The sequence below is a fragment of the Lonchura striata genome, chromosome 2, assembly GCF_050655825.1.
Source record: "Lonchura striata isolate lonStrDom1 chromosome 2, ASM5065582v1, whole genome shotgun sequence".
Lineage (NCBI taxonomy): Eukaryota > Metazoa > Chordata > Aves > Passeriformes > Estrildidae > Lonchura > Lonchura striata.
This window is the reverse complement of record NC_140704.1, coordinates 156,838,175-156,857,987: the sequence shown is the minus strand read 5'-3', so window position 1 is coordinate 156,857,987 and position 19,813 is coordinate 156,838,175. Positions and strand designations below refer to the sequence as shown.

The 19,813-nt window shown below is 65.4% G+C and overlaps 1 protein-coding gene across 8 annotated transcripts; it reads right to left on the bottom strand.

Moving 5' to 3' along the window:
- Nucleotides 1-256: 256 nt before the first annotated feature.
- SHARPIN (SHANK associated RH domain interactor) lies at nucleotides 257-19,031 on the bottom strand. Of its 8 annotated transcripts, none has more exons than XM_085572752.1 (14): nucleotides 18,797-19,019; nucleotides 16,894-17,128; nucleotides 15,710-15,853; nucleotides 14,902-15,043; nucleotides 12,593-12,683; nucleotides 11,322-11,637; nucleotides 9,972-10,105; nucleotides 7,665-7,838; nucleotides 5,329-7,211; nucleotides 3,723-3,834; nucleotides 2,713-2,892; nucleotides 2,528-2,626; nucleotides 1,600-1,743; nucleotides 257-1,096 (listed from the first exon to the last, which is right to left on the bottom strand). In XM_085572752.1, exons 1-14 carry the CDS (start codon nucleotides 19,001-19,003, stop codon nucleotides 1,016-1,018), a joined length of 3,942 nt encoding a protein of 1,313 aa, XP_085428878.1. In that variant the 5' UTR covers nucleotides 19,004-19,019; the 3' UTR covers nucleotides 257-1,015. The 8 variants fall into 8 exon arrangements, with proteins under 8 accessions (XP_085428878.1, XP_085428886.1, XP_085428882.1 ...); XM_085572760.1 differs by having other exon boundaries at nucleotides 5,329-5,489; nucleotides 18,797-19,018; XM_085572753.1 differs by lacking the exons at nucleotides 257-1,096; nucleotides 1,600-1,743; nucleotides 2,528-2,626; nucleotides 2,713-2,892 and adding an exon at nucleotides 2,902-3,265 and having other exon boundaries at nucleotides 18,797-19,029.
- Between the last annotated feature and the right edge of the window lie 782 nt (nucleotides 19,032-19,813).

The window sequence follows — 19,813 nt, the reverse complement described above, 5'->3', positions numbered from 1 at the left end:
CGTGTCCCCGCGGGTGGCAGTGCCAGGGTGTCCCCATGTCCCTGTGTGTGTCCCTGCGGGTGGCAGTGCCAGGGTGTCCCCATGTCCCCGTGTGTGTCCCCACGGGTGGCAGTGCCAGGGTGTCCCCATGTCCCCGTGTGTGTCCCCGCGGGTGGCAGTGACCCCCGTGTCCCCATGTCCCCATGTGTGTCCCCGTGGGTGTCAGTGCCAGGGTGTCCCCGTGTCCCCGTGTGTGTCCCCACGGGTGTCAGTGCCAGCCTGTGACACTCGGTGCCTTTATTGGGCCCCCTGGGCTGTGCCCCCCCCGGCTCCTGGAGCCCCCCGGCCCCTCCACGCCCCGAGGCCGTCCCAGTGTCCATCCCGTGTCCATCCCGTGTCCGTGTGTCCATCCTGTGTCCATCCCGTGTCCATCCCGTGTCCGTGTGTCCATCCTGTGTCCATGTGTCCATCCTGTGTCCATCCCGTGTCCGTGTGTCCATCCTGTGTCCATGTGTCCATCCTGTGTCTATCCCGTGTCCGTGTGTCCATCCTGCGTCCGTGTGTCCATCCTGCGTCCGTGTGTCCATCCTGCGTCTGTGTGTCCATCCGGTGTCCGTGTGTCCATCCCATGTCCGTGTGTCCATCCGGTGTCCGTGTGCCCATCCTGCATCCGTGTGTCCATCCTGTGTCCATCCCATGTCCGTGTGTCCATCCGGTGTCCGTGTGCCCATCCTGCGTCCGTGTGTCCATCCTGTGTCCATCCTGTGTCCGTGTGTCCATCCTCTCTGTCCTGTCCCCGCTGGACGTGGCCTCTACGGGCGCCCTCAGCTGTCTCTGTCCGTGCCTCGGTGTCCCCGGGGTGTCCCCGGGGTGTCCCGGGGTGTCCCCGGGGTGTCTCTGGGGTGTCCCCGGGGTGTCCCCAGGGTGTCCCCAGGGTCAGTGGCAGTTCTGGCAGCGGGGGTGTCCCCAGGGTGTCCCCAGGGTGTCCCCGGGGTGTCCCCAGGGTGTCCCAGGGTGTCCCCGGGGTGTCCCGGGGTCAGTGGCAGTTCTGGCACCGGGGGTGGCACCTCTGGCCGTTGACGTTGCAGCGACAGCCGCCACTCGTGTCCCCAGGGCCCTGCGGGGGACAGGGCAGGGGTCAGCAGGAGCCACCCTGGGGTGTCCCCCCCACCCTGGGGTCACTGTGGGGTCACTCAGTGTCCCACTCTTACCCTGGGGTCACTCTGTGTCCCCCTCTTACCCTGGGGTCACTCTGTGTCCCCCCCCACCCTGGGGTCACTCTGTGGGGTCACTCTGTGTCCCCCCCCACCCTGGGGTCACTCTGTGTCCCCCCCTGCCCTGGGGTCACTCTGTGGGGTCACTCTGTGTCCCCCCCACCCTGGGGTCACTCTGTGAGGTCACTCTGTGTCCCACCCTGGGGTCACTCTGTGAGGTCACTCTGTGTCCCCCTGTCACCTTTGGGTCCCCCCTCACCCCGAGACCCCAGCAGAGCTCTGGGTGACCTCCCCTCATCTCAGGACCCCCTCAAGAGCCCCCCGGGACCCCCCGAGGACCCCCGGGACCCCCCCAGGACCCCCCCAGGACCCCCAGGACCCCCCCGGGACCCCCGGAGCCCCTCACCGCCGGCCCCCAGCGGGGTCCCTTGGTGACCCAGCAGATCTCGGTGTGGCACACGGTGCAGCGGATCCAGTCGCAGCCGTCCTTCTTCTGCACCACGATGTGGCAGGTGGGGCAGTGCATGGCCTCCCCCCGCTGCACCAGCGTCTGGGGGGCACGGGGGTCAGCGCCCGGGGACCCCCGGGGAGCCCCGGAGCCCCCCGGAGCCCCCGCAGCTGCAGTGGGATCCCCGCAGCCCCCCGGAGCCCCGGGCAGCCCCCCACCTGCAGCAAGACCCCCGCAGCCCCTGCAGCTGCAGCGGGACCCCTGGAACTTCAGCGGGACTCCCGGGACCTGCACACCCGCAGCGGGACCCCCGGGACCCCCAGACCCGCAGCGGGACCCCTGGGACCCCCACACCTGCACTGGGACCCCCAGACCCGCAGCGGGACCCCCGCACCTGCAGCGGGACCCCCGGGACCCCCAGACCCGCAGCGGGACCCCAGACCCGCAGCGGGACCCCCGGGACCCCCACACCTGCACTGGGACCCCAGACCCGCAGCGGGACCCCCAGACCCCCACACCTGCACTGGGACCCCCGGGACCCCCACACCTGCACTGGGACCCCAGACCCGCAGCAGGACCCCCAGACCCGCAGCGGGACCCCCGCAACTTCAGCGGGACCCCCGGGACCCCCAGACCCGCAGCGGGACCCCCGGGACCCCAGACCCGCAGCGGGACCCCCGGGACCCCCAGACCCGCAGCGGGACCCCAGACCCGCAGCGGGACCCCCACACCTGCACTGGGACCCCAGACCCGCAGCGGGACCCCAGACCTGCAGCGGGACCCCAGACCTGCAGCGGGACCCCCACACCTGCACTGGGACCCCAGACCCGCAGCGGGACCCCCACACCTGCACTGGGACCCCAGACCCGCAGCGGGACCCCCGCACCTGCAGCATGTCGCGCGTCTCCCGCGCCGCCGCGTCGTGCAGCGCCCGCAGCTGCAGCTCGTCCTGGTACTGCCGGCAGTTCTGGCCCTCGTGGATGGCCTGGGGGGGCGGGGGTCAGCGCGGGGCCCCGGGACCCCCCGGGACCCCCGGGACCCCCCCGGGACCCCCGGGAGCCCCGGGCTCACCTTGCACAGGAGGCAGTTGAGGGCCCCGCACACCGGGCACGGGAACTCGTTCACCGCGTCCTCGTAGAAGCACCAGCCCGGGCAGTCCCGGCCGCGGCAGTGGAAACTGTTCCGGCTGCGGCGCTCGGCCAGCGCCAGCCCCCGCGCCAGGAACCGCGCGTGCTCCTCGGGGGACAGCAGCTGCGACACGGGGACACCGGGGAGGGGGCGTTGGGACCCCCCGAGGGACCCTCACCCACCCATGGGGACCCCCGAGTCACCAGCCCCTGTGTCACCAGCCCCCGCGCCAGGAACCGCGCGTGCTCCTCGGGGGACAGCAGCTGGGACATTGGGGACATGGACAGGGACATTGGGACCCCCCGAGGGACCCTCACCCACCCATGGGGACCCCCACGCCAGGAACCGCGCGTGCTCCTCGGGGGACAGCAGCTGGGACACGGGGACACCGGGGAGGGGGCGTTGGGACCCCCGAGGGACCCTCACCCACCCATGGACACCCCTGTGTCACCAGCCCCCGCGCCAGGAACCGCGCGTGCTCCTCGGGGGACAGCAGCTGGGACACGGGGACATGGACAGGGACACCCCAAGTGACCGTCACCCACCCTTGGGGACCTCCAAGTCACCAACCCCCGAGTCATACCACACGAGGGGTGGCATGTCCACATTGGGACCCCCCAAGTCACTGTCACCCACCCACGGACACCCCCGTGTCACCACCCCACCCAAGGGGACAGCGCGGTCCCCTGGAGCCCCCGCGGGTGTGGCTGAGGCCCCCGGACCCCCCGGTACCCCCAGCCCCCCGGTACCCCCAGGCCCCCGGTACCCCCCGGTACCCCCCCGGACCACCCGGTACCCCCCGGTACCCCCCGGTACCCCCAGCCCCCCGGTACCCCCCGGTACCCCCAGACCCCCCCGGACCACCCGGTACCCCCAGCCCCCCGGTACCCCCAGCCCCCCGGTACCCCCCGGTACCCCCCGGTACCCCCCCGGTCCCCCCGGCCCGCCCGCACCGCGCGGATCTCGCGCTCCTGCAGGTGGCTGCCGCAGGTGTAGGTGACATCGCGGAAGGGACAGGCCACCACCGGCTCCTCGCTGAAGTTGATCACCTGGCGCAGGCACTCCCTGGGACAGCGGCGGCGTCACGGGGGCACGGGGGGCACGGGGGGGGACACGGGGGGCACGGGGGGCACGGGGGGCATGGGGGACACGGGGGATACAGGGGGACACGGGGGATACAGGGGGACACGGGGGGCACGGGGGGCATGGGGGGGACACGAGGGGCATGGGGGACACAGGGGGACACTGGGGACACGAGGGGCACGGGGGGCATGGGGGGGACACGGGGGACACGGGGGATACAGGGGGACATGGGGGGCATGGGGGACACGAGGGGCACGGGGGACACTCGAGGGGGTGTGGGATGGGGGGGCCCAGGGACACAGGGTGGTCACAGGGTGGTCACTGGGTGGTCACTGGGTGGTCACTGGGTGGTCACAGGGTGGTCACTGGGTGGTGTGGGGGGATCCTGGGGTGGTGCCAGGTGTGTCCCGCTGTATCCCGGCTGTTCCTGGTGTCCCCTCTGTCCCCGTGTCCCCGGTGTCCCGGTGTCCCTGGTGAACCCACTGTCCCCTCTGTTCCCTGTCCCCGACCCCTCTGTCCGTGTCCCCCCTGTCCCCATGTCCCCCCTGTCCCCAGGTATATCCAGGTGTATCCAGGTGTATCCCAGCCGTGTCCCGCTGTCCCCACGTCCCCAGCCGTGTTCCCGTGTCCCCAGCCGTGTCCCATGTCCTGTGTCCCGTGTCCTGTGTCCTGTGTCCCCGGCCGTGTCCCATGTGCCATGTCCCGTGTCCCCAGCCGTGTCCCATGTCCCGTGTCCCCGTGTCCCCAGCCGTGTCCCATGTGCCATGTCCTGTGTCCCCAGCCGTGTCCCGTGTGCCGTGTCCCCATGTCCCCAGCCGTGTCCCGTGTGCCGTGTGCCGTGTCCCTGTGTCCCATGTCCCGTGTCCCCTGTCCCGTGTCCCCTGTCCCGTGTCCCGTGTCCCGTGCCCCGTGTCCCGTGTCCCGTGCCCCGTGTCCCGTGTGCCGTGCCCCGTGTCCCGTGCCCCGTGTCCCGTGTCCCGTGCCCCGTGTCCCGTGTCCCGTGTCCCGAGTCCCGTGCCCCGTGTCCCGTGTTCCCGTGTCCCGTGTCCCGTGCCCCGTGTCCCGTGTTCCCGTGTCCCGTGCCCCGTGTCCCGTGTCCCGTGTCCCGTGCCCCGTGTCCCGTGCCCCGTGCCCCGTGTCCCGTGCCCCGTGTCCCGTGTCCCGTGTCCCGTGCCCCATGCCCCGTGTCCCGTGCCCTGTGTCCCGTGCCCCGTGTCCCGTGTCCCGTGTCCCGTGCCCCGTGTCCCATGTCCCGAGTCCCGTGTCCCGAGTCCCGTGTCCCGTGTCCCGAGTCCCGTGTCCCCAGCCGTGTCCCGTGTCCCGTGCCCCGTGCCCTGTGTCCCGTGCCCCGTGTCCCGTGTCCCGTGCCCCGTGTCCCGTGTCCCCAGCCGTGCCCCGTGTCCCGTGTCCCGTGTCCCGTGTCCCCAGCTGTGCCCCGTGTCCCGTGTCCCGTGCCCCGTGTCCCCGCGGCGGTACCGGCAGAAGCTGTGCAGGCAGTCGCGCAGCAGCACGGCGCTCCCGGCCGGCACCTGCTGCAGGCAGATGCGGCACTCGAGCGGCTCCGGGTTCGGCACCAGCCCCGCCTGCTCCGCCCGCAGCAGCTGCTGCAAGTTCTGCTGCCGCTCCAGCTCCAGCGCCTGGAATGGGGAAAATGGGAAAATGGGAAAATGGGAAAACGGGAAAATGGGAAAATGGGAGTGACTGCTGCAAGTTCTGCTGCCGCTCCAGCTCCAGCGCCTGGATGGGGGAAAAACGGGAAAATGGGAAAATGGGAAAATGGGAAAATGGGAGTGACTGCTGCAAGTTCTGCTGCCGCTCCAGCTCCAGCGCCTGGACGGGGAAATGGGAAAATGGGAAAATGGGAAAACGGGAAAATGGGAAAATGGGAAAATGGGAGTGACTGCTGGGAGTTCTGCTGCCGCTCCAGCTCCAGCGCCTGGATGGGGGAAAAACGGGAGAATGGGAAAATGGGAAAATGGGAAAATGGGAAAATGGGAAAATGGGAGTGACTGCTGCAAGTTCTGCTGCCGCTCCAGCTCCAGCGCCTGGAATGGGGGAAAAACGGGAAAATGGGAAAATGGGAAAATGGGAAAATGGGAGTGACTGCTGGGAGTTCCACTGCCGCTCCAGCTCCAGCGCCTGGATGGGGAAATGGGGAAATGGGAAAATGGGAAAATGGGAAAATGGGAAAATGGGAAAATGGGAGTGACTGCTGCAAGTTCTGCTGCCGCTCCAGCTCCAGCGCCTGAATGGGGAAAATAGGAAAATGGGAAAATGGGAAAATGGGAAAATGGGAGTGACTGCTGCAAGTTCTGCTGCCGCTCCAGCTCCAGCGCCTGGAATGGGGAAATGGGAAAATGGGAAAATGGGAAAATGGGAAAATGGGAAAATGGGAGTGACTGCTGCAAGTTCTGCTGCCGCTCCAGCTCCAGCGCCTGAATGGGGAAATGGGAAAATGGGAAAATGGGAAAATGGGAAAATGGGAGTGACTGCTGCAAGTTCTGCTGCCGCTCCAGCTCCAGCGCCTGGAATGGGGAAATGGGAAAATGGGAAAATGGGAAAATGGGAAAATGGGAGTGACTGCTGCGAGTTCTGCTGCCGCTCCAGCTCCAGCGCCTGAATGGGGAAAATAGGAAAATGGGAAAATGGGAAAATGGGAGTGACTGCTGCGAGTTCTGCTGCCGCTCCAGCTCCAGCGCCTGAATGGGGAAATGGGAAAATGGGAAAATGGGAAAATGGGAGTGACTGCTGCGAGTTCTGCTGCCGCTCCAACTCCAGCACCTGGAACGGGAGAAAAAACGGGAAAATGGGAGAAATGGGAAAATGGGAAAATGGGCGTGACTGCTGGGAGTTCCGCTGCCGCTCCAACTCCAGCGCCTGGAACGGGGAAAAATGGGAAAATGGGAAAATGGGAGAAACGGGGAAAATGGGAAAATGGGAAAATGGGAAAATGGGAGTGACTGCTGGGAGTTCCGCTGCTGCTCCAACTCCAGCACCTGGATGGGGGAAAACGGGGAAAATGGGAAAATGGGAAAATGGGAGTGACTGCTGCAAGTTCTGCTGCCGCTCCAACTCCAGCGCCTGGAACGGGAGAAAAAACGGGGAAAATGGGAAAATGGGAGAAACGGGGAAAATGGGAGTGACTGCTGGGAGTTCCGCTGCCGCTCCAACTCCAGCATCTGGAACGAGGAAAATGGGAAAATGGGAAAATGGGAGTGACTGCTGCAAGTTCCGCTGCTGCTCCAACTCCAGCGCCTGGACGGGGGAAAACGGGAAAAATGGGAAAAACGAGAAAAATGGGGAAATGGGAAAAACAGGAGCAGCTGCTGGAAGCTCTGCTGCCGCTCCACCTCCAGGGCCTGGACGGGGGAAAAATGGGAAAAACGGGGGAAATCCCCGTACCTGCTGGCACTGATCCCATTGATCCCACAGATCCCATTGATCCCACAGATCCCATAGATCCCATAGATCCCATGCCACCGTACCTGCTGGCACTGGCGGGCGCCGTCGCGCTGATCCCATTGATCCCATTGATCCCATTGATCCCATAGATCCCGTGCCCCGTACCTGCTGGCACTGGCGGGTGCCGTCGCGCTGATCCCATTGATCCCATTGATCCCATTGATCCCATTTGATCCCATAGATCCCATAGATCCCGTGCCCCGTACCTGCTGGCACTGGCGGGCGCCGTCGCGCTGATCCCATTGATCCCATTGATCCCTGATCCCATTGATCCCATTGATCCCATAGATCCCATTTGATCCCATTGATCCCATAGATCCCATTGATCCCATAGATCCCGTGCCCCGTACCTGCTGGCACTGGCGGGCGCCGTCGCGCTCGCGCTGCAGCCGCCGCAGCTCGGCGGGGTCGGGCCGGTGCCCCCCGGGCACGCGGTAGCCCTCGGGCCGGGGGGCGCTGCACATCTCGCAGCCCGGGCGGGTGGGCTTGTTCAGGAACGTGCACTGGGGGCACGGCCAGCCCGTCTGGAATGGGATGGGATTGGGATTGGGATTGGGATTGGGATTGGGATGGGATTGGGATGGGATTGGGATTGGGATGGGATTGGGATTGGGATGGGATTGGGATTGATTGGGATTGGGATTGGGATTGGGGTGGGGTTGGCATTGGGATTGGGATGGGGTTGGGATGGGATTGGGATTGGGATTCATTGGGATTGGGATTGGGATTGGGACTGGGTTGGGATGGGGTTGGAATGGGGTTGGGATGGAATTTGGATTGGGATTGGGATTGGGATTGGGATTGGGATTGGGATTGGGATTGGGATAGGGTTGGGATGGGGTTGGGATGGGGTTGGGATGGGGTTGGGATGGGATTGGGATTGGGATTCATTGGGATTGGGATTGGGATTGGGATTGGGATTGGGATTGGGTTGGGATGGGGTTGGGATGGGATTGGGATTGGGATTGGAATGGAGTTGGGATGGGATTGGGATTGGGATCAGGGATTGGGGCACATCTAACAGCCCAGAGGTTGGCAGGCCTCAGGGACAGTGGGATTGGGATCAGGAATTTGGATTATGGATTGGGATCAGGATCAGGGGTTAGGATCAGGGATCAGGGATCAGGATCAGGGTTTAGGATCAGGGATCAGGATCAGGGGTTAGGATCAGGATCAGGGTTTAGGATCAGGGATCGGGATCAGGGATCAGGATCAGGACCCCCACCCTGTACCTGCTCAGGTGAGGCCGGGCGGGGCTTGGGGGCAGTGGGATTAGGATCAGGATCAGGGATTGGGATCAGGATCAGGGATCGGGATCAGGATCAGGGATCAATGATCGGAATCAGGGATTGGGATCAGGATCAGGGATCAGGACCCCCACCCTGTACCTGCTCAGGTGAGGCCGGGCGGGGCTTGGGGGCAGTGGGATTGGGATCAGGGATCAGGGATCAGGGATTGGGATCAGGGATCATGATCAGGGATTGGGATCAGGATCAGGGATCGGGATCAGGGATCAGGATCAGGACCCCCACCCTGTACCTGCTCAGGTGAGGCTGGGCGGGGCTCGGGAGCCATGGGATTGGGATCAGGATCAGGGATTGGGATCGGGATCAGGGATTGGGATCAGGATCAGGGATTGGGATCAGGGATCAATGATCAGAATCAGGGATCGGGATCAGGGATCAGGATCAGGGATTGGGATCAGGACCCCCTGCCCGTACCTGCTCAGGTGAGGCCGGGCAGGGCTCGGGAGCAGTGGGATTGGGATCAGGATCAGGATCAGGGATCAGGACCAGGGATTGGGATCAGGATCAGGGATCGGGATCAGGGATTGGGATCAGGATCAGGGATCGGGATCAGGGATCAGGATCAGGACCCCCACCCTGTACCTGCTCAGGTGAGGCCGGGCGGGGCTCAGGGGCAGTGGGATTAGGATCAGGATCAGGGATCAGGATCAGGGATTAGGATCAGGATCAGGGATTGGGATCAGGGATCAGGGATCAGGATCAGGGATTGGGATCAGGATCAGGATCAGGGATTGGGATCAGGGATCAATGATCAGAATCAGGGATCAGGATCAGGGATCAGGATCAGGACCCCCTGCCCGTACCTGCTCAGGTGAGGCCGGGCGGGGCTCAGGGGCAGTGGGATTAGGATCAGGATCAGGGATTGGGATCAGGATCAGGGATCGGAATCAGGGATTGGGATCAGGATCAGGGATCGGGATCAGGGATTGGGATCAATGATCGGAATCAGGGATTGGGATCAGGGATCAGGGATCAGGATCAGGACCCCCTGCCCGTACCTGCTCAGGTGAGGCCGGGCGGGGCTCAGGGGCAGTGGGATTAGGATCAGGATCAGGGATTGGGATCAGGATCAGGGATTGGGATCAGGATCAGGATCAGGGATTGGGATCAGGGATCAATGATCAGAATCAGGGATTGGGATCAGGGATCAGGGATCAGGACCCCCTGCCCGTACCTGCTCTGGTGAGGCCGGGCGGGGCTCGGGGGCAGTGGGATTAGGATCAGGATCAGGGATCAGGATCAGGGATTAGGATCAGGGATTGGGATCAGGATCAGGGATTGGGATCAGGGATCAATGATCGGAATCAGGGATTGGGATCAGGATCAGGGATCAGGACCCCCTGCCCGTACCTGCTCAGGTGAGGCCGGGCGGGGCTCGGGGGCCGCGGGCGGGGCCCCGGCGCCGTCCCAGAGCTGCAGCGAGTCCAGGTGCTCCTGGATGTCCCCGATGTCCATCCGCTCCGGGGGCTCCTCGGGGACACGGCCTGGGCACAGCCGGACACGGCGCGGGCTGGCACCGGCACCGGGCAAAACACCGGCACCGGGCACAAACACCGGCACCGGGCACAAACACCGGCACCGGCACCGGGCACAAACACCGGCACCGGGCACAAAAACCGGTACCGGGCACAAACACCGGCACCAACACCAGCACCAGGCACAAACACCGGCACCGGGCACAAACACCGGCACCAACACCAGACGCCGGGCACAAACACCGGCACCGGGCACTGGCACTGGCACAGGCGGCACCGGAGAGGGACGGGGCAGCAGGGAGAGGACAGGAGGGGAAAAGGAGAAGGAAGGAGCAGGGGCAGGGACAGGGGGAGGAAATAACAGCATGATGAAAAACAGGAACAGGCTGAGGATGAGGAGGAAGGAGTGGGATGAGGATGAAGAGGGGGCAGGCTGAGGATGAGGAGGGACAGGCTGAGGATGAGGAGGAAGAGGCAGGCTGAGGATGAGAAAGGCACAGGCTGAGGATGAAGAGGAAGAGGCAGGCTGAGGATGAGGAAGGGGCAGGCTGAGGATGAGGAAGGCACAGGCTGAGGATGAGGAAGGCACAGGCTGAGGATGAGGAAGGGGCAGGCTGAGGATGAGGAGGGGCAGGCTGAGGATGAGGAGGGGCAGGCTGAGGATGAGGAAGGCACAGGCTGAGGATGAGGAAGGGCAGGCTGAGGATGAGGAAGGGCAGGCTGAGGATGAGGAAGGGCAGGCTGAGGATGAGGAAGGGGCAGGCTGAGGATGAGGAAGGCACAGGCTGAGGATGAGGAGGGGCAGGCTGAGGATGAGGAAGGGCAGGCTGAGGATGAGGAAGGCACAGGCTGAGGATGAGGAAGGGCAGGCTGAGGATGAGGAAGGGCAGGCTGAGGATGAGGAAGGCACAGGCTGAGGATGAGGAGGGGCAGGCTGAGGATGAGGAAGGGCAGGCTGAGGATGAGGAGGGGCAGGCTGAGGATGAGGAGGGGCAGGCTGAGGATGAAGAGGAAGAGGCAGGCTGAGGATGAGGAAGGGGCAGGCTGAGGATGAGGAGGGGCAGGCTGAGGATGAGGAGGGGCAGGCTGAGGATGAGGAAGGGCAGGCTGAGGATGAGGAAGGGCAGGCTGAGGATGAGGAAGGGGCAGGCTGAGGATGAGGAGGGGCAGGCTGAGGATGAGGAGGGGCAGGCTGAGGCTGCTGAGGAAGGCTCCGAGGCCGTACCTGCGCCAGGTGAGCCGTCCCCGTCGCCGTGCAGCCCCGCAGCGCGCAGGAGCTGCAGCGCCTGCCGCTGCCGCTCGGCTCCCGGTGCCGCTCCCGGTGCCGGTGCCGCTCCCGGTGCCGGTGCCGCTCCCGGTGCCGCTCCCGGTGCCGCTCCCGGTGCCGGTACCGGCTCCCGCCGTGCCGAGAGCAGGAAGAGGAAGGCCGGGTCGCCGTCGCGGCGGATGCCGTAGGAGCCCAGGCTGCGCCCGTCCCGGCACAGGCTCTGCCCGATGATCCAGCGCTGCGCCGCCGGCGGGAAGCCGTACTCCCGGAACACCTGCGGGGCACACGGGAGCACGGGAGCACACGGGAGCACACGGGAGCACGGGAGCACACGGGGAGCACACGGGATCACACAGGAGTACACGGGAGCACACGGGAGCAGGGGGATCACACGGGATCACATGGGATCACAGGGAGCACACGGGAGCACACGGGATCACACAGGAGCAGGGGGAAAGCCGTCTTCCCAGAACACTTGGGGATCAGGGGTCAAGGGGATGCTCTGGGATCAGGGCTCAGGGGGATTTTTAGGGGATTGGGGGGATCCCATGGGATCAGGGCTCAGGGGGATTTTTAGGGGATTGGGGGGATCCCATGGGATCAGGGCTCAGGGGGATTTTTAGGGGATTGGGGGGATCCCATGGGATCAGGGCTCAGGGGGATTTTTAGGGGATTGGGGGGATCCCATGGGATCAGGGAGCCACACATGGGATCAGGGGAGATGCTGGGGAGATCCCAGGTGAGCCCCAGCTGAGATCCCAGGTGAGCCCATTCCCTCCAGGTAAGCCCAGATGACCCTGCACAACCCCCGGTGTCCCTGGTGTCCCCCAGTGTCCCCGGTGTCCCCATGTCCCCGGTGTCCCCGGTGTCCCCAGTGTCCTTGGTGTCCCCGGTGTCCCCAATGTCCCCCAGTGTCCCCAATGTCCCCAGTGTCCCCAGTATCCCCGGTGTCCCCGGTGTCCCAGCTGACCCCCAGTGTCCCCGGTGTCCCCATGTCCCCGGTGTCCCCATGTCCCCGGTGTCCCCGGTGTCCCCGGTGTCCCCAATGTCCCCAGTGTCCCCGGTGTCCCCGGTGTCCTCAGCTGACCCCCGGTGTCCCCGGTGTCCCCAATGTCCCCAATGTCCCCAGTGTCCCCGGTGTCCCCAATGTCCCCAATGTCCCCGGTGTCCCCAATGTCCCCGGTGTCCCCGGTGTCCCCAGTGTCCCCGGTGTCCCCGGTGTGCCGTACCTGCTCCTTGAGGGTGCCGATGGTGATGTGGGGCTGCACCCGCAGCGTGATGCTGGCCGAGGACGTGGCGTCCTCCACCCCCACCGGCATGCTGGGATGGCAGAGACAACGGGATTGGGATTGGGATTGGGATTGGGATTGGGATTGGGATTGGGATTGGGGTGTGGGATTGGGATTGGGGTGTGGGATTGGGGTACGGCATGCTGGGATGGCAGAGACAACGGGATCAGGGTTGGGATTGGGATTGGGATTGGGATTGGGATTGGGATTGGGATTGGGGTGTGGGATTGGGATTGGGGTGTGGGATTGGGGTACGGCATGCTGGGATGGCAGAGACAACGGGATCAGGGTTGGGATTGGGATTGGGATTGGGATTGGGATTGGGGTACGGCATGCTGGGATGGCAGAGAGAACGGGATTGGGATTGGGATTGGGATTGGGATTGGGATTGGGGTACGGCATGCTGGGATGGCAGAGAGAATGGGATTGGGATTGCGGTGTGGGATTGGGGTTTGGGATTGGGGTACGGCATGCTGGGATGGCAGAGAGAACGGGATCGGGGTTGGGATTGGGATTGGGATTGGGGTACGGCATGCTGGGATGGCAGAGAGAATGGGATTGGGATTGCGGTGTGGGATTGGGGTTTGGGATTGGGGTACGGCATGCTGGGATGGCAGAGAGAACGGGATCGGGGTTGGGATTGGGGTTGGGATTGGGATTGGGGTACGGCATGCTGGGATGGCAGAGAGAATGGGATTGGGATTGCGGTGTGGGATTGGGGTTTGGGATTGGGGTACGGCATGCTGGGATGGCAGAGAGAACGGGATCGGGGTTGGGATTGGGGTTGGGATTGGGGTTGGGATTGGGGTTTGGGATTGGGGTGTGGGATTGGGGTATGGCATGCTGGGATGGCAGAGAGAATGGGATTGGGGTTGGGATCGGGATTGGGGTTGGGCTTGGGGTTTGGGATCAGGCTTGGGGTTTGGGATCGGGGTTGGGATTTGGGGTTGGGGTTTGGGGTGTGGGGTTAGGGTGTGGGGTACGGGATATGGAGTATGGGATACGGAATACGGGATATGGGATTTGGGATTTGAAAATGAGGATGATGACAACGATGAGGAAAGCAGAGGGTGGGGATGAGGATGATGAGGATGAGAGAGACGGGAGACGATGAAGATGAGGATGAGTATGATGAAGATAATGAGGAAGGCAAAGAATGGGGATGAGGATGATGAGGATGAGGAAGCCAGGAGCCGAGAATGAAGATGAGGATGTGGATGATGAAGATGATGAGAAAGGCAGAGTATGAAGATGAGGACGGTGACGGTGATGATGATGATGATGAGGAAGGCAGAGAATGGGGATGAGGATGAAGAGGGTGATGATGAGGAAAGCAGAGGTAGGGAACAAGCAGAACAATGAGGACAATGGTGACAATGATGACGATGATGACGACGATGACAATGATGATGATGAGGAGGAAGGCAGAGGTTGGGAATGAGTGGGACAATGGTGACAATGGTGACAATGGTGACGATGATGATGATGAGGAGGAAGGCAGAGGTTGGGGACGGGCAGAACAATGAGGACAATGAGAACAATGGTGACAATAGTGACGATGATGATGATGAGGAGGAAGGCAGAGGTTGGGGACGGGCAGAACAATGAGGACAATGCTGACAATGGTGACAATGGTGACGATGATGACGATGATGACAATGATGACGATGAGGAAGAAGGCAGAGGTTGGGAATGAGTGGGACAATGGTGACAATGGTGACAATGGTGACGATGATGATGATGAGGAGGAAGGCAGAGGTTGGGAATGAGTGGGACAATGGTGACAATGCTGACAATGGTGACGATGATGACGATGAGGAGGAAGGCAGAGGTTGGGGACGGGCAGAACAATGAGGACAATGGTGACAATGGTGACAATGGTGACGATGGTGACGATGGTGACGATGAGGAGGAAGGCAGAGATTGGGGACGGGCAGAACAATGAGGACAACAGTGACGATGACGATAATGACAATGATGACAATGAGGAGGAAGGCAGAGGTTGGGGATGAGGAGGACAACGATGACAATGATGACGAGGAGGAAGGCAGAGGCTGGGGATGAGTGGGACAGTGACAATGACGATGACAATGAGAAGGAAGGCAGAGGCTGGGGACAGGCAGAACAATGAGGACAATGGTGACGATGATGATGAGGAGGAAGGCAGAGGTTGGGGACGGGCAGAACAATGAGGACAATGGTGACAATGGTGACGATGATGACGAGAAGGAGGAAGGCAGGATCCCCACCTGATGTCGGCCCCGTCCCGCTCCCTCTCCCGCAGGCGCACGCTCAGCTCCGCGTGGCGCCGGGCCAGCGCCGCCGCGCTGCCCGCGGCCACCGCCTCGTCCCCGAGGGCCACCGCCTCGGCCAGCTGCAGGGCCAGCTCCTCTGGGGACACAGGGACACACAGGGACATTGGGGGGACACACGGGGACACGGGGATGGCACCCAGAGCACTCTGTGCCGCCACCGCCTCGGCCAGCTGCAGGGCCAGCTCCTCTGGGGACACAGGGACATTGGGGGGACACACGGGGACACGGGGATGGCACCCAGAGCGGGCATGGGGACACACAGGGACACACAGGGACACCCAGAGCACTCTGTGCAGCCACCACCTCGGCCAGCTGCAGGGCCAGCTCCTCTGGGGACACAGGGACATTGGGGTGGCACCCAGAGCAGCCACGGGGACACACGGGGACACACAGTGACACCCACAGCCCCTCAGAGTGGACATGGGGACACCCAGGGGACACAGGGGTGGCACCCAGAGACACCTGGGATGGCAATGGGGACACACAGGGACACTGGGAACACCGGGGGTGACACCCACAGCCCCTCAGAGTGGACGTGGGGACACCAAGGGGACAGCAGGGGTGGCACCTCCAGCCCCTGTGGCAGGACTGTCCCAGCCGAGGGACACTGTGGGGACACCGTGGGGGCAGGAGGTGACCCCAGGGGGATTTCAGGGAATGTCCCCCCATCCCCGCGCAGGTGGCACTTGGGGACAGGCCGGGGTGGCCCTGGCGAGTGCCACCCCCGGGGTTCTGGGGTCACCTGTCTCGGCCAGCTCCAGGACCTGCTGCTCCTCCGCGTCCAGCTCGGGGCCCTCGGCGGGTGGCACCGGAGATGTCCCCGCGGGTGGCACCAGAGACATCCCCGCGGGTGGCACCGGAGACGTCCCCGTGTCACCCTCGGCGGCTGCGGGAGCACAGCGGGGACAGGGCTGTCACTGCTGTCCCCTCCCGGACAGCCAGCCCCGCCAGGGGACACGGGGACAGGAGCAGGGGACACCTCTGACCATTGGTGGTCACCCCCAGTGTCCAGCTCTGCCTGGCACGTGGGGCTGGGATGTCACCCTGTCCCCTGTCCCTGTGTCCCTGTCCCCATCCCCATGCCCCCAGCCCCGTGTCCCCATCCCCAGCCCCGTGTCCCCAGCCCCGTGTCCCCATCCCCAGCCCCATGTCCCTGTTCCCATGTCCCTGTCCCTGTCCCCAGCCCCGTGTCCCTGTCCCCGGCCCTGTGTCCCCAGTCCCATGTCCCATGTCCCTGTCCCTGTGTCCCATCACCTTCTCCATGTCCCCTGCCACCACCTCGCCTGTCCCCCCAGCCCTGTCCCCGTGTCCCCAGCCCTGTCCCCCACTCTCCATGTCCCTGTCCCCATCCCCCATGTCCCAGTGTGCTCTCATTTGTGTCCCCAGCCCTGTCCCCATGCCAATGTCCCCGTGTCCCCCAGTGTCCCCAGTGTCCTCCCAATGTCCCCAGTGTCCCCGCAATGTCCCCATGTCCCCAATGTCCCCAGTGTCCTCCCAATGTCCCCAGTGTCCTCCCAATGTCCCCAGTGTCCCCCCAGTGTCCCCAATGTCCCTGGTGTCCCCAGTGTCCCCAATGTTCCCTGTGTCCCCAGTGTCCCCACGTCCCCATGTCCCCTGTCCCTGTCCCACCTCTGCGTGCCTCCATGTCCCCACTGTCCCCACATCCCCAGTGTCCCCAGTGTCCCCAGTGTCCCCACATCCCCAATGTCCCCAATGTCCCCACTGTCCCCAATGTCCCCACATCCCCAGTGTCCCCATGTCCCCTGTCCCTGTCCCACCTCTGCGTGCCTCCATGTCCCCACTGTCCCCACATCCCCAGTGTCCCCAGTATCCCCACATCCCCACTGTCCCCACATCCCCAGTGTCCCCAGTGTCCCCACATCCCCAGTGTCCCCAGTGTCCCCATGTCCCCTGTCCCTGTCCCACCTCTGCGTGCCTCCCTGAGGGAGCTGCTCAGCACCGTCCACCACTGCTGTGCCTCGCGCTCCTCAGGGAAGCGCAGTGCCACCGCCTCTGGCCCCGCTGTGTCCCCCTCTGTCCCCGCTGTCCCTGCTGTCCCCGGTGTCCCCGCTGTCCCCGCTGTCCCCGGCAGCTGCAGCTGGTGGCTGGCGGGGCCGCAGACATGGTAGGACACGTCCCGCAGGTCACACTCGGCCAGGGGCTGGGGACAGCAGGACAGCGGGGTCACCGGGACAGCGGGGACACAGGGACAGCGGGGACACGGGGACAGCGGGGACACGGGGACAGCGGGGACAGTGTGGGACACAGCAGGGACAGAGGGGACAGCGGGGTCACCGGGACAGCGGGGACACGGGGACAGCAGGGACACGGGGACAGCGGGGACACGGGGACAGCGGGGACAGTGTGGGACACAGCAGGGACAGAGGGGACAGCGGGGTCACCGGGACAGCGGGGACACGGGGACAGCGGGGACAGTGTGGGACACAGGGACAGCGGGGACAGTGTGGGACACAGCGGGGACACAGGGACAGCGGGGACACGGGGACAGCGGGGTCACCAGGACAGCGGGGACATGGGGACAGCGGGGACACGGGGACAGCGGGGACACGGGGACAGTGCGGGACACAGCGGGGACATGGGGACAGCGGGGACACGGGGACAGCGGGGACACCAGGGACAGCAGGGTCACTGGGACAGCGGGGTCATGGGGGTCATGGGGACAGCGGGGACACGGGGACAGCGGGGACACGGGGACAGTGCGGGACACAGCGGGGACATGGGGACAGCGGGGACACGGGGACAGCGGGGTCACCGGGACAGCAGGGACATGGGGGACATGGGGACAGCGGGGACACGGGGACATGGGGGACAGCGGGGACAGCGGGGTCACTGGGGACGGCAGGGACAAGGGGTCAGCGGGGACACGGGGACAGCGGTGGACAGTGGAGACACAGGGGACAGCAGGGACATCAGGGGACAGCGGGGTCACCGGGGACATCAGGGGACATGGGGGTCACCGGGGACATCAGGGGACATGGGGGTCACCAGGGGACAGAGACAGGGATGGGACAGGGACAGGAGGGGACAAACATGGTGATGGGACAGAAACAGAGGAATCAGGGACAGGAGAGGACAGGGATGGGGACAGGGACAGTGAGGACAGGAACAAGAGGGGACAGGGACAAGGATGGGACAGAGAGGACAGGGATGGGGACATGGATGGGGATGGGACAGGGATGGGGACAGGGTCACCATGGGGTCACTCCGGGCTTGGGGTCACCTCCAACCCGCTGGGAGAGCCCGGTCATCTGAGGTGCCGCGGTCACCCTTGGGTCACCTTTAGGGTGCCCTGGTCACCCTTGGGTCACCTTTGGGGTGCCCTGGTCACTTTTGGGTCACCTTTAGGGTGCCCTGGTCACACTTGGGACACCTTTGGGGTGCCCTGGTCACTTTTGGGTCACCTTTGGGGTGCCGCGGTCACCCTTGGGACACCTTTGGGGTGCCCTGGTCACCCTTGGGTCATCTTTGGGGTGCCCTGGTCACCCTTGGGACACCTTTGGGGTGCCCTGGTCACTTTTGGGGTGCCCTGAGCCCCTCCCGGGCGTGTCCCCGTCCCCGGCCGGGGGTGACACGGGACGGTCCCGCGGGTCCCGCCCTTCCCAAACCTCCCGGGACAGCCCCGGGACCCTCCCGTGAGGGGACAATCCCGGGACACTCCCGTGGGACCATCCCGGGACCCTCCGGGGCAGTCCCGGTACATTTCCAGGACACTCCCGGTACAATCCCGGGACCATCCCCGCCTCTCGGGACGCGCCCCCCGCCCCCAACTCCCCCCATTTCCCCTCCCCTCACCGCCCCCTCCCCTCACCGCGCCGCCCCCCGCCTCCGCCGCCCGCAGCGCCAGGCGGAAGCGGCGCCGCCCGTCGTTCCCCGGTTGCACGCTGAGCTGCAGGCGGAGCGCGGCGCCGGCGGCGGCGGGCAGGAGGCGGCAGGGCGCGGCCAGCTCGGCGCGGGCCGCCATCAGCACCGTGGGGGCGGCGGCCGGGCCCGGCCCGGGGGCTCCGGGCGCCGCCATGGCGGCCCCGCCACTTCCGGCCTCCCGCCCGCGCGGTCCGGCCGCCAGCCGGGTCCCCTCCGGGGGAGCGCCGGGAAACGCGGCCGCGCGCGCGGGAGTTCCGGGGAGGGGCGTTCCGCCGAGGCCACGCCTCCGGCCACGCCCCCCGCCCCGCCGTGATTGACAGGCGCTCCCCCCGTCTTTGTCCGCGCCGGCCAATGGGAGCGCCGAGCGCCCCCGCGGTGGGCGGGGCCGCGGGCTCTGCGCTGACTGACGTCGCTGTTGGCCGATGAAAGGCGAGCGCGGCGGTGATTGACGGGTATTCTCGCCAATGGGATCGCGGGCCGCGGGCGCCGCTCGGGCGGGGCGGGCGCGGGCGGGGCGGTGCCGCCGCTGTTGCCGTCCGGTGCCGCAGGAGAAGGTCGCCCGCTCGCCCGCTCGCTCCGGGGGATTCCCAGGATCTCGCTCGGCCGCTCGCGCCGTCTCCCGAGCACTCGGGGACATGTCGAGGTGGGCGGAGGCCCGGTGGGCCGGCGCCAGACGGCGGACGGCGGCCGCGGCGCACTCGCCCTCCTCGAGCTTTCCCCGGAGACGCCTCCCTTTACAAGCGCCCCGAGCCTGAAGGCGCTGCCACGGCGAGGAGGCACCGATAAAGGAGCAGGACGCGCCGGTAAGCCCGCTCGGCCCGCCGTCCCTCTTCTGTGCGCCCTAAAGCCGCGCGAACTACAGCTCCCGGCGTACCCCGCGCCGCCCAGGCGCGGCCTAGCGGCGCGCGGAGCCGCGGGGCAGGATGGGAGCAGTAGTCCGGCGATAGAGAGGCTGCGCCGCCCG

Excerpts from the sequence above, each read along its gene's own strand:
- SHARPIN (XM_085572752.1), bottom strand. The coding sequence starts at position 19,003 with ATGGCGGCGCCCGGAGCCCCCGGGCCGGGCCCGGCCGCCGCCCCCACG. Across the intron at positions 10,106-11,321 it reads GGACGGCTCACCTGGCGCAG|GCCGTGTCCCCGAGGAGCCC; the intron begins GTACGGCCTCGG and ends GGCTGTGCCCAG. Across the intron at positions 2,627-2,712 it reads TCAACTGCCTCCTGTGCAAG|GCCATCCACGAGGGCCAGAA; the intron begins GTGAGCCCGGGG and ends CCGCCCCCCCAG.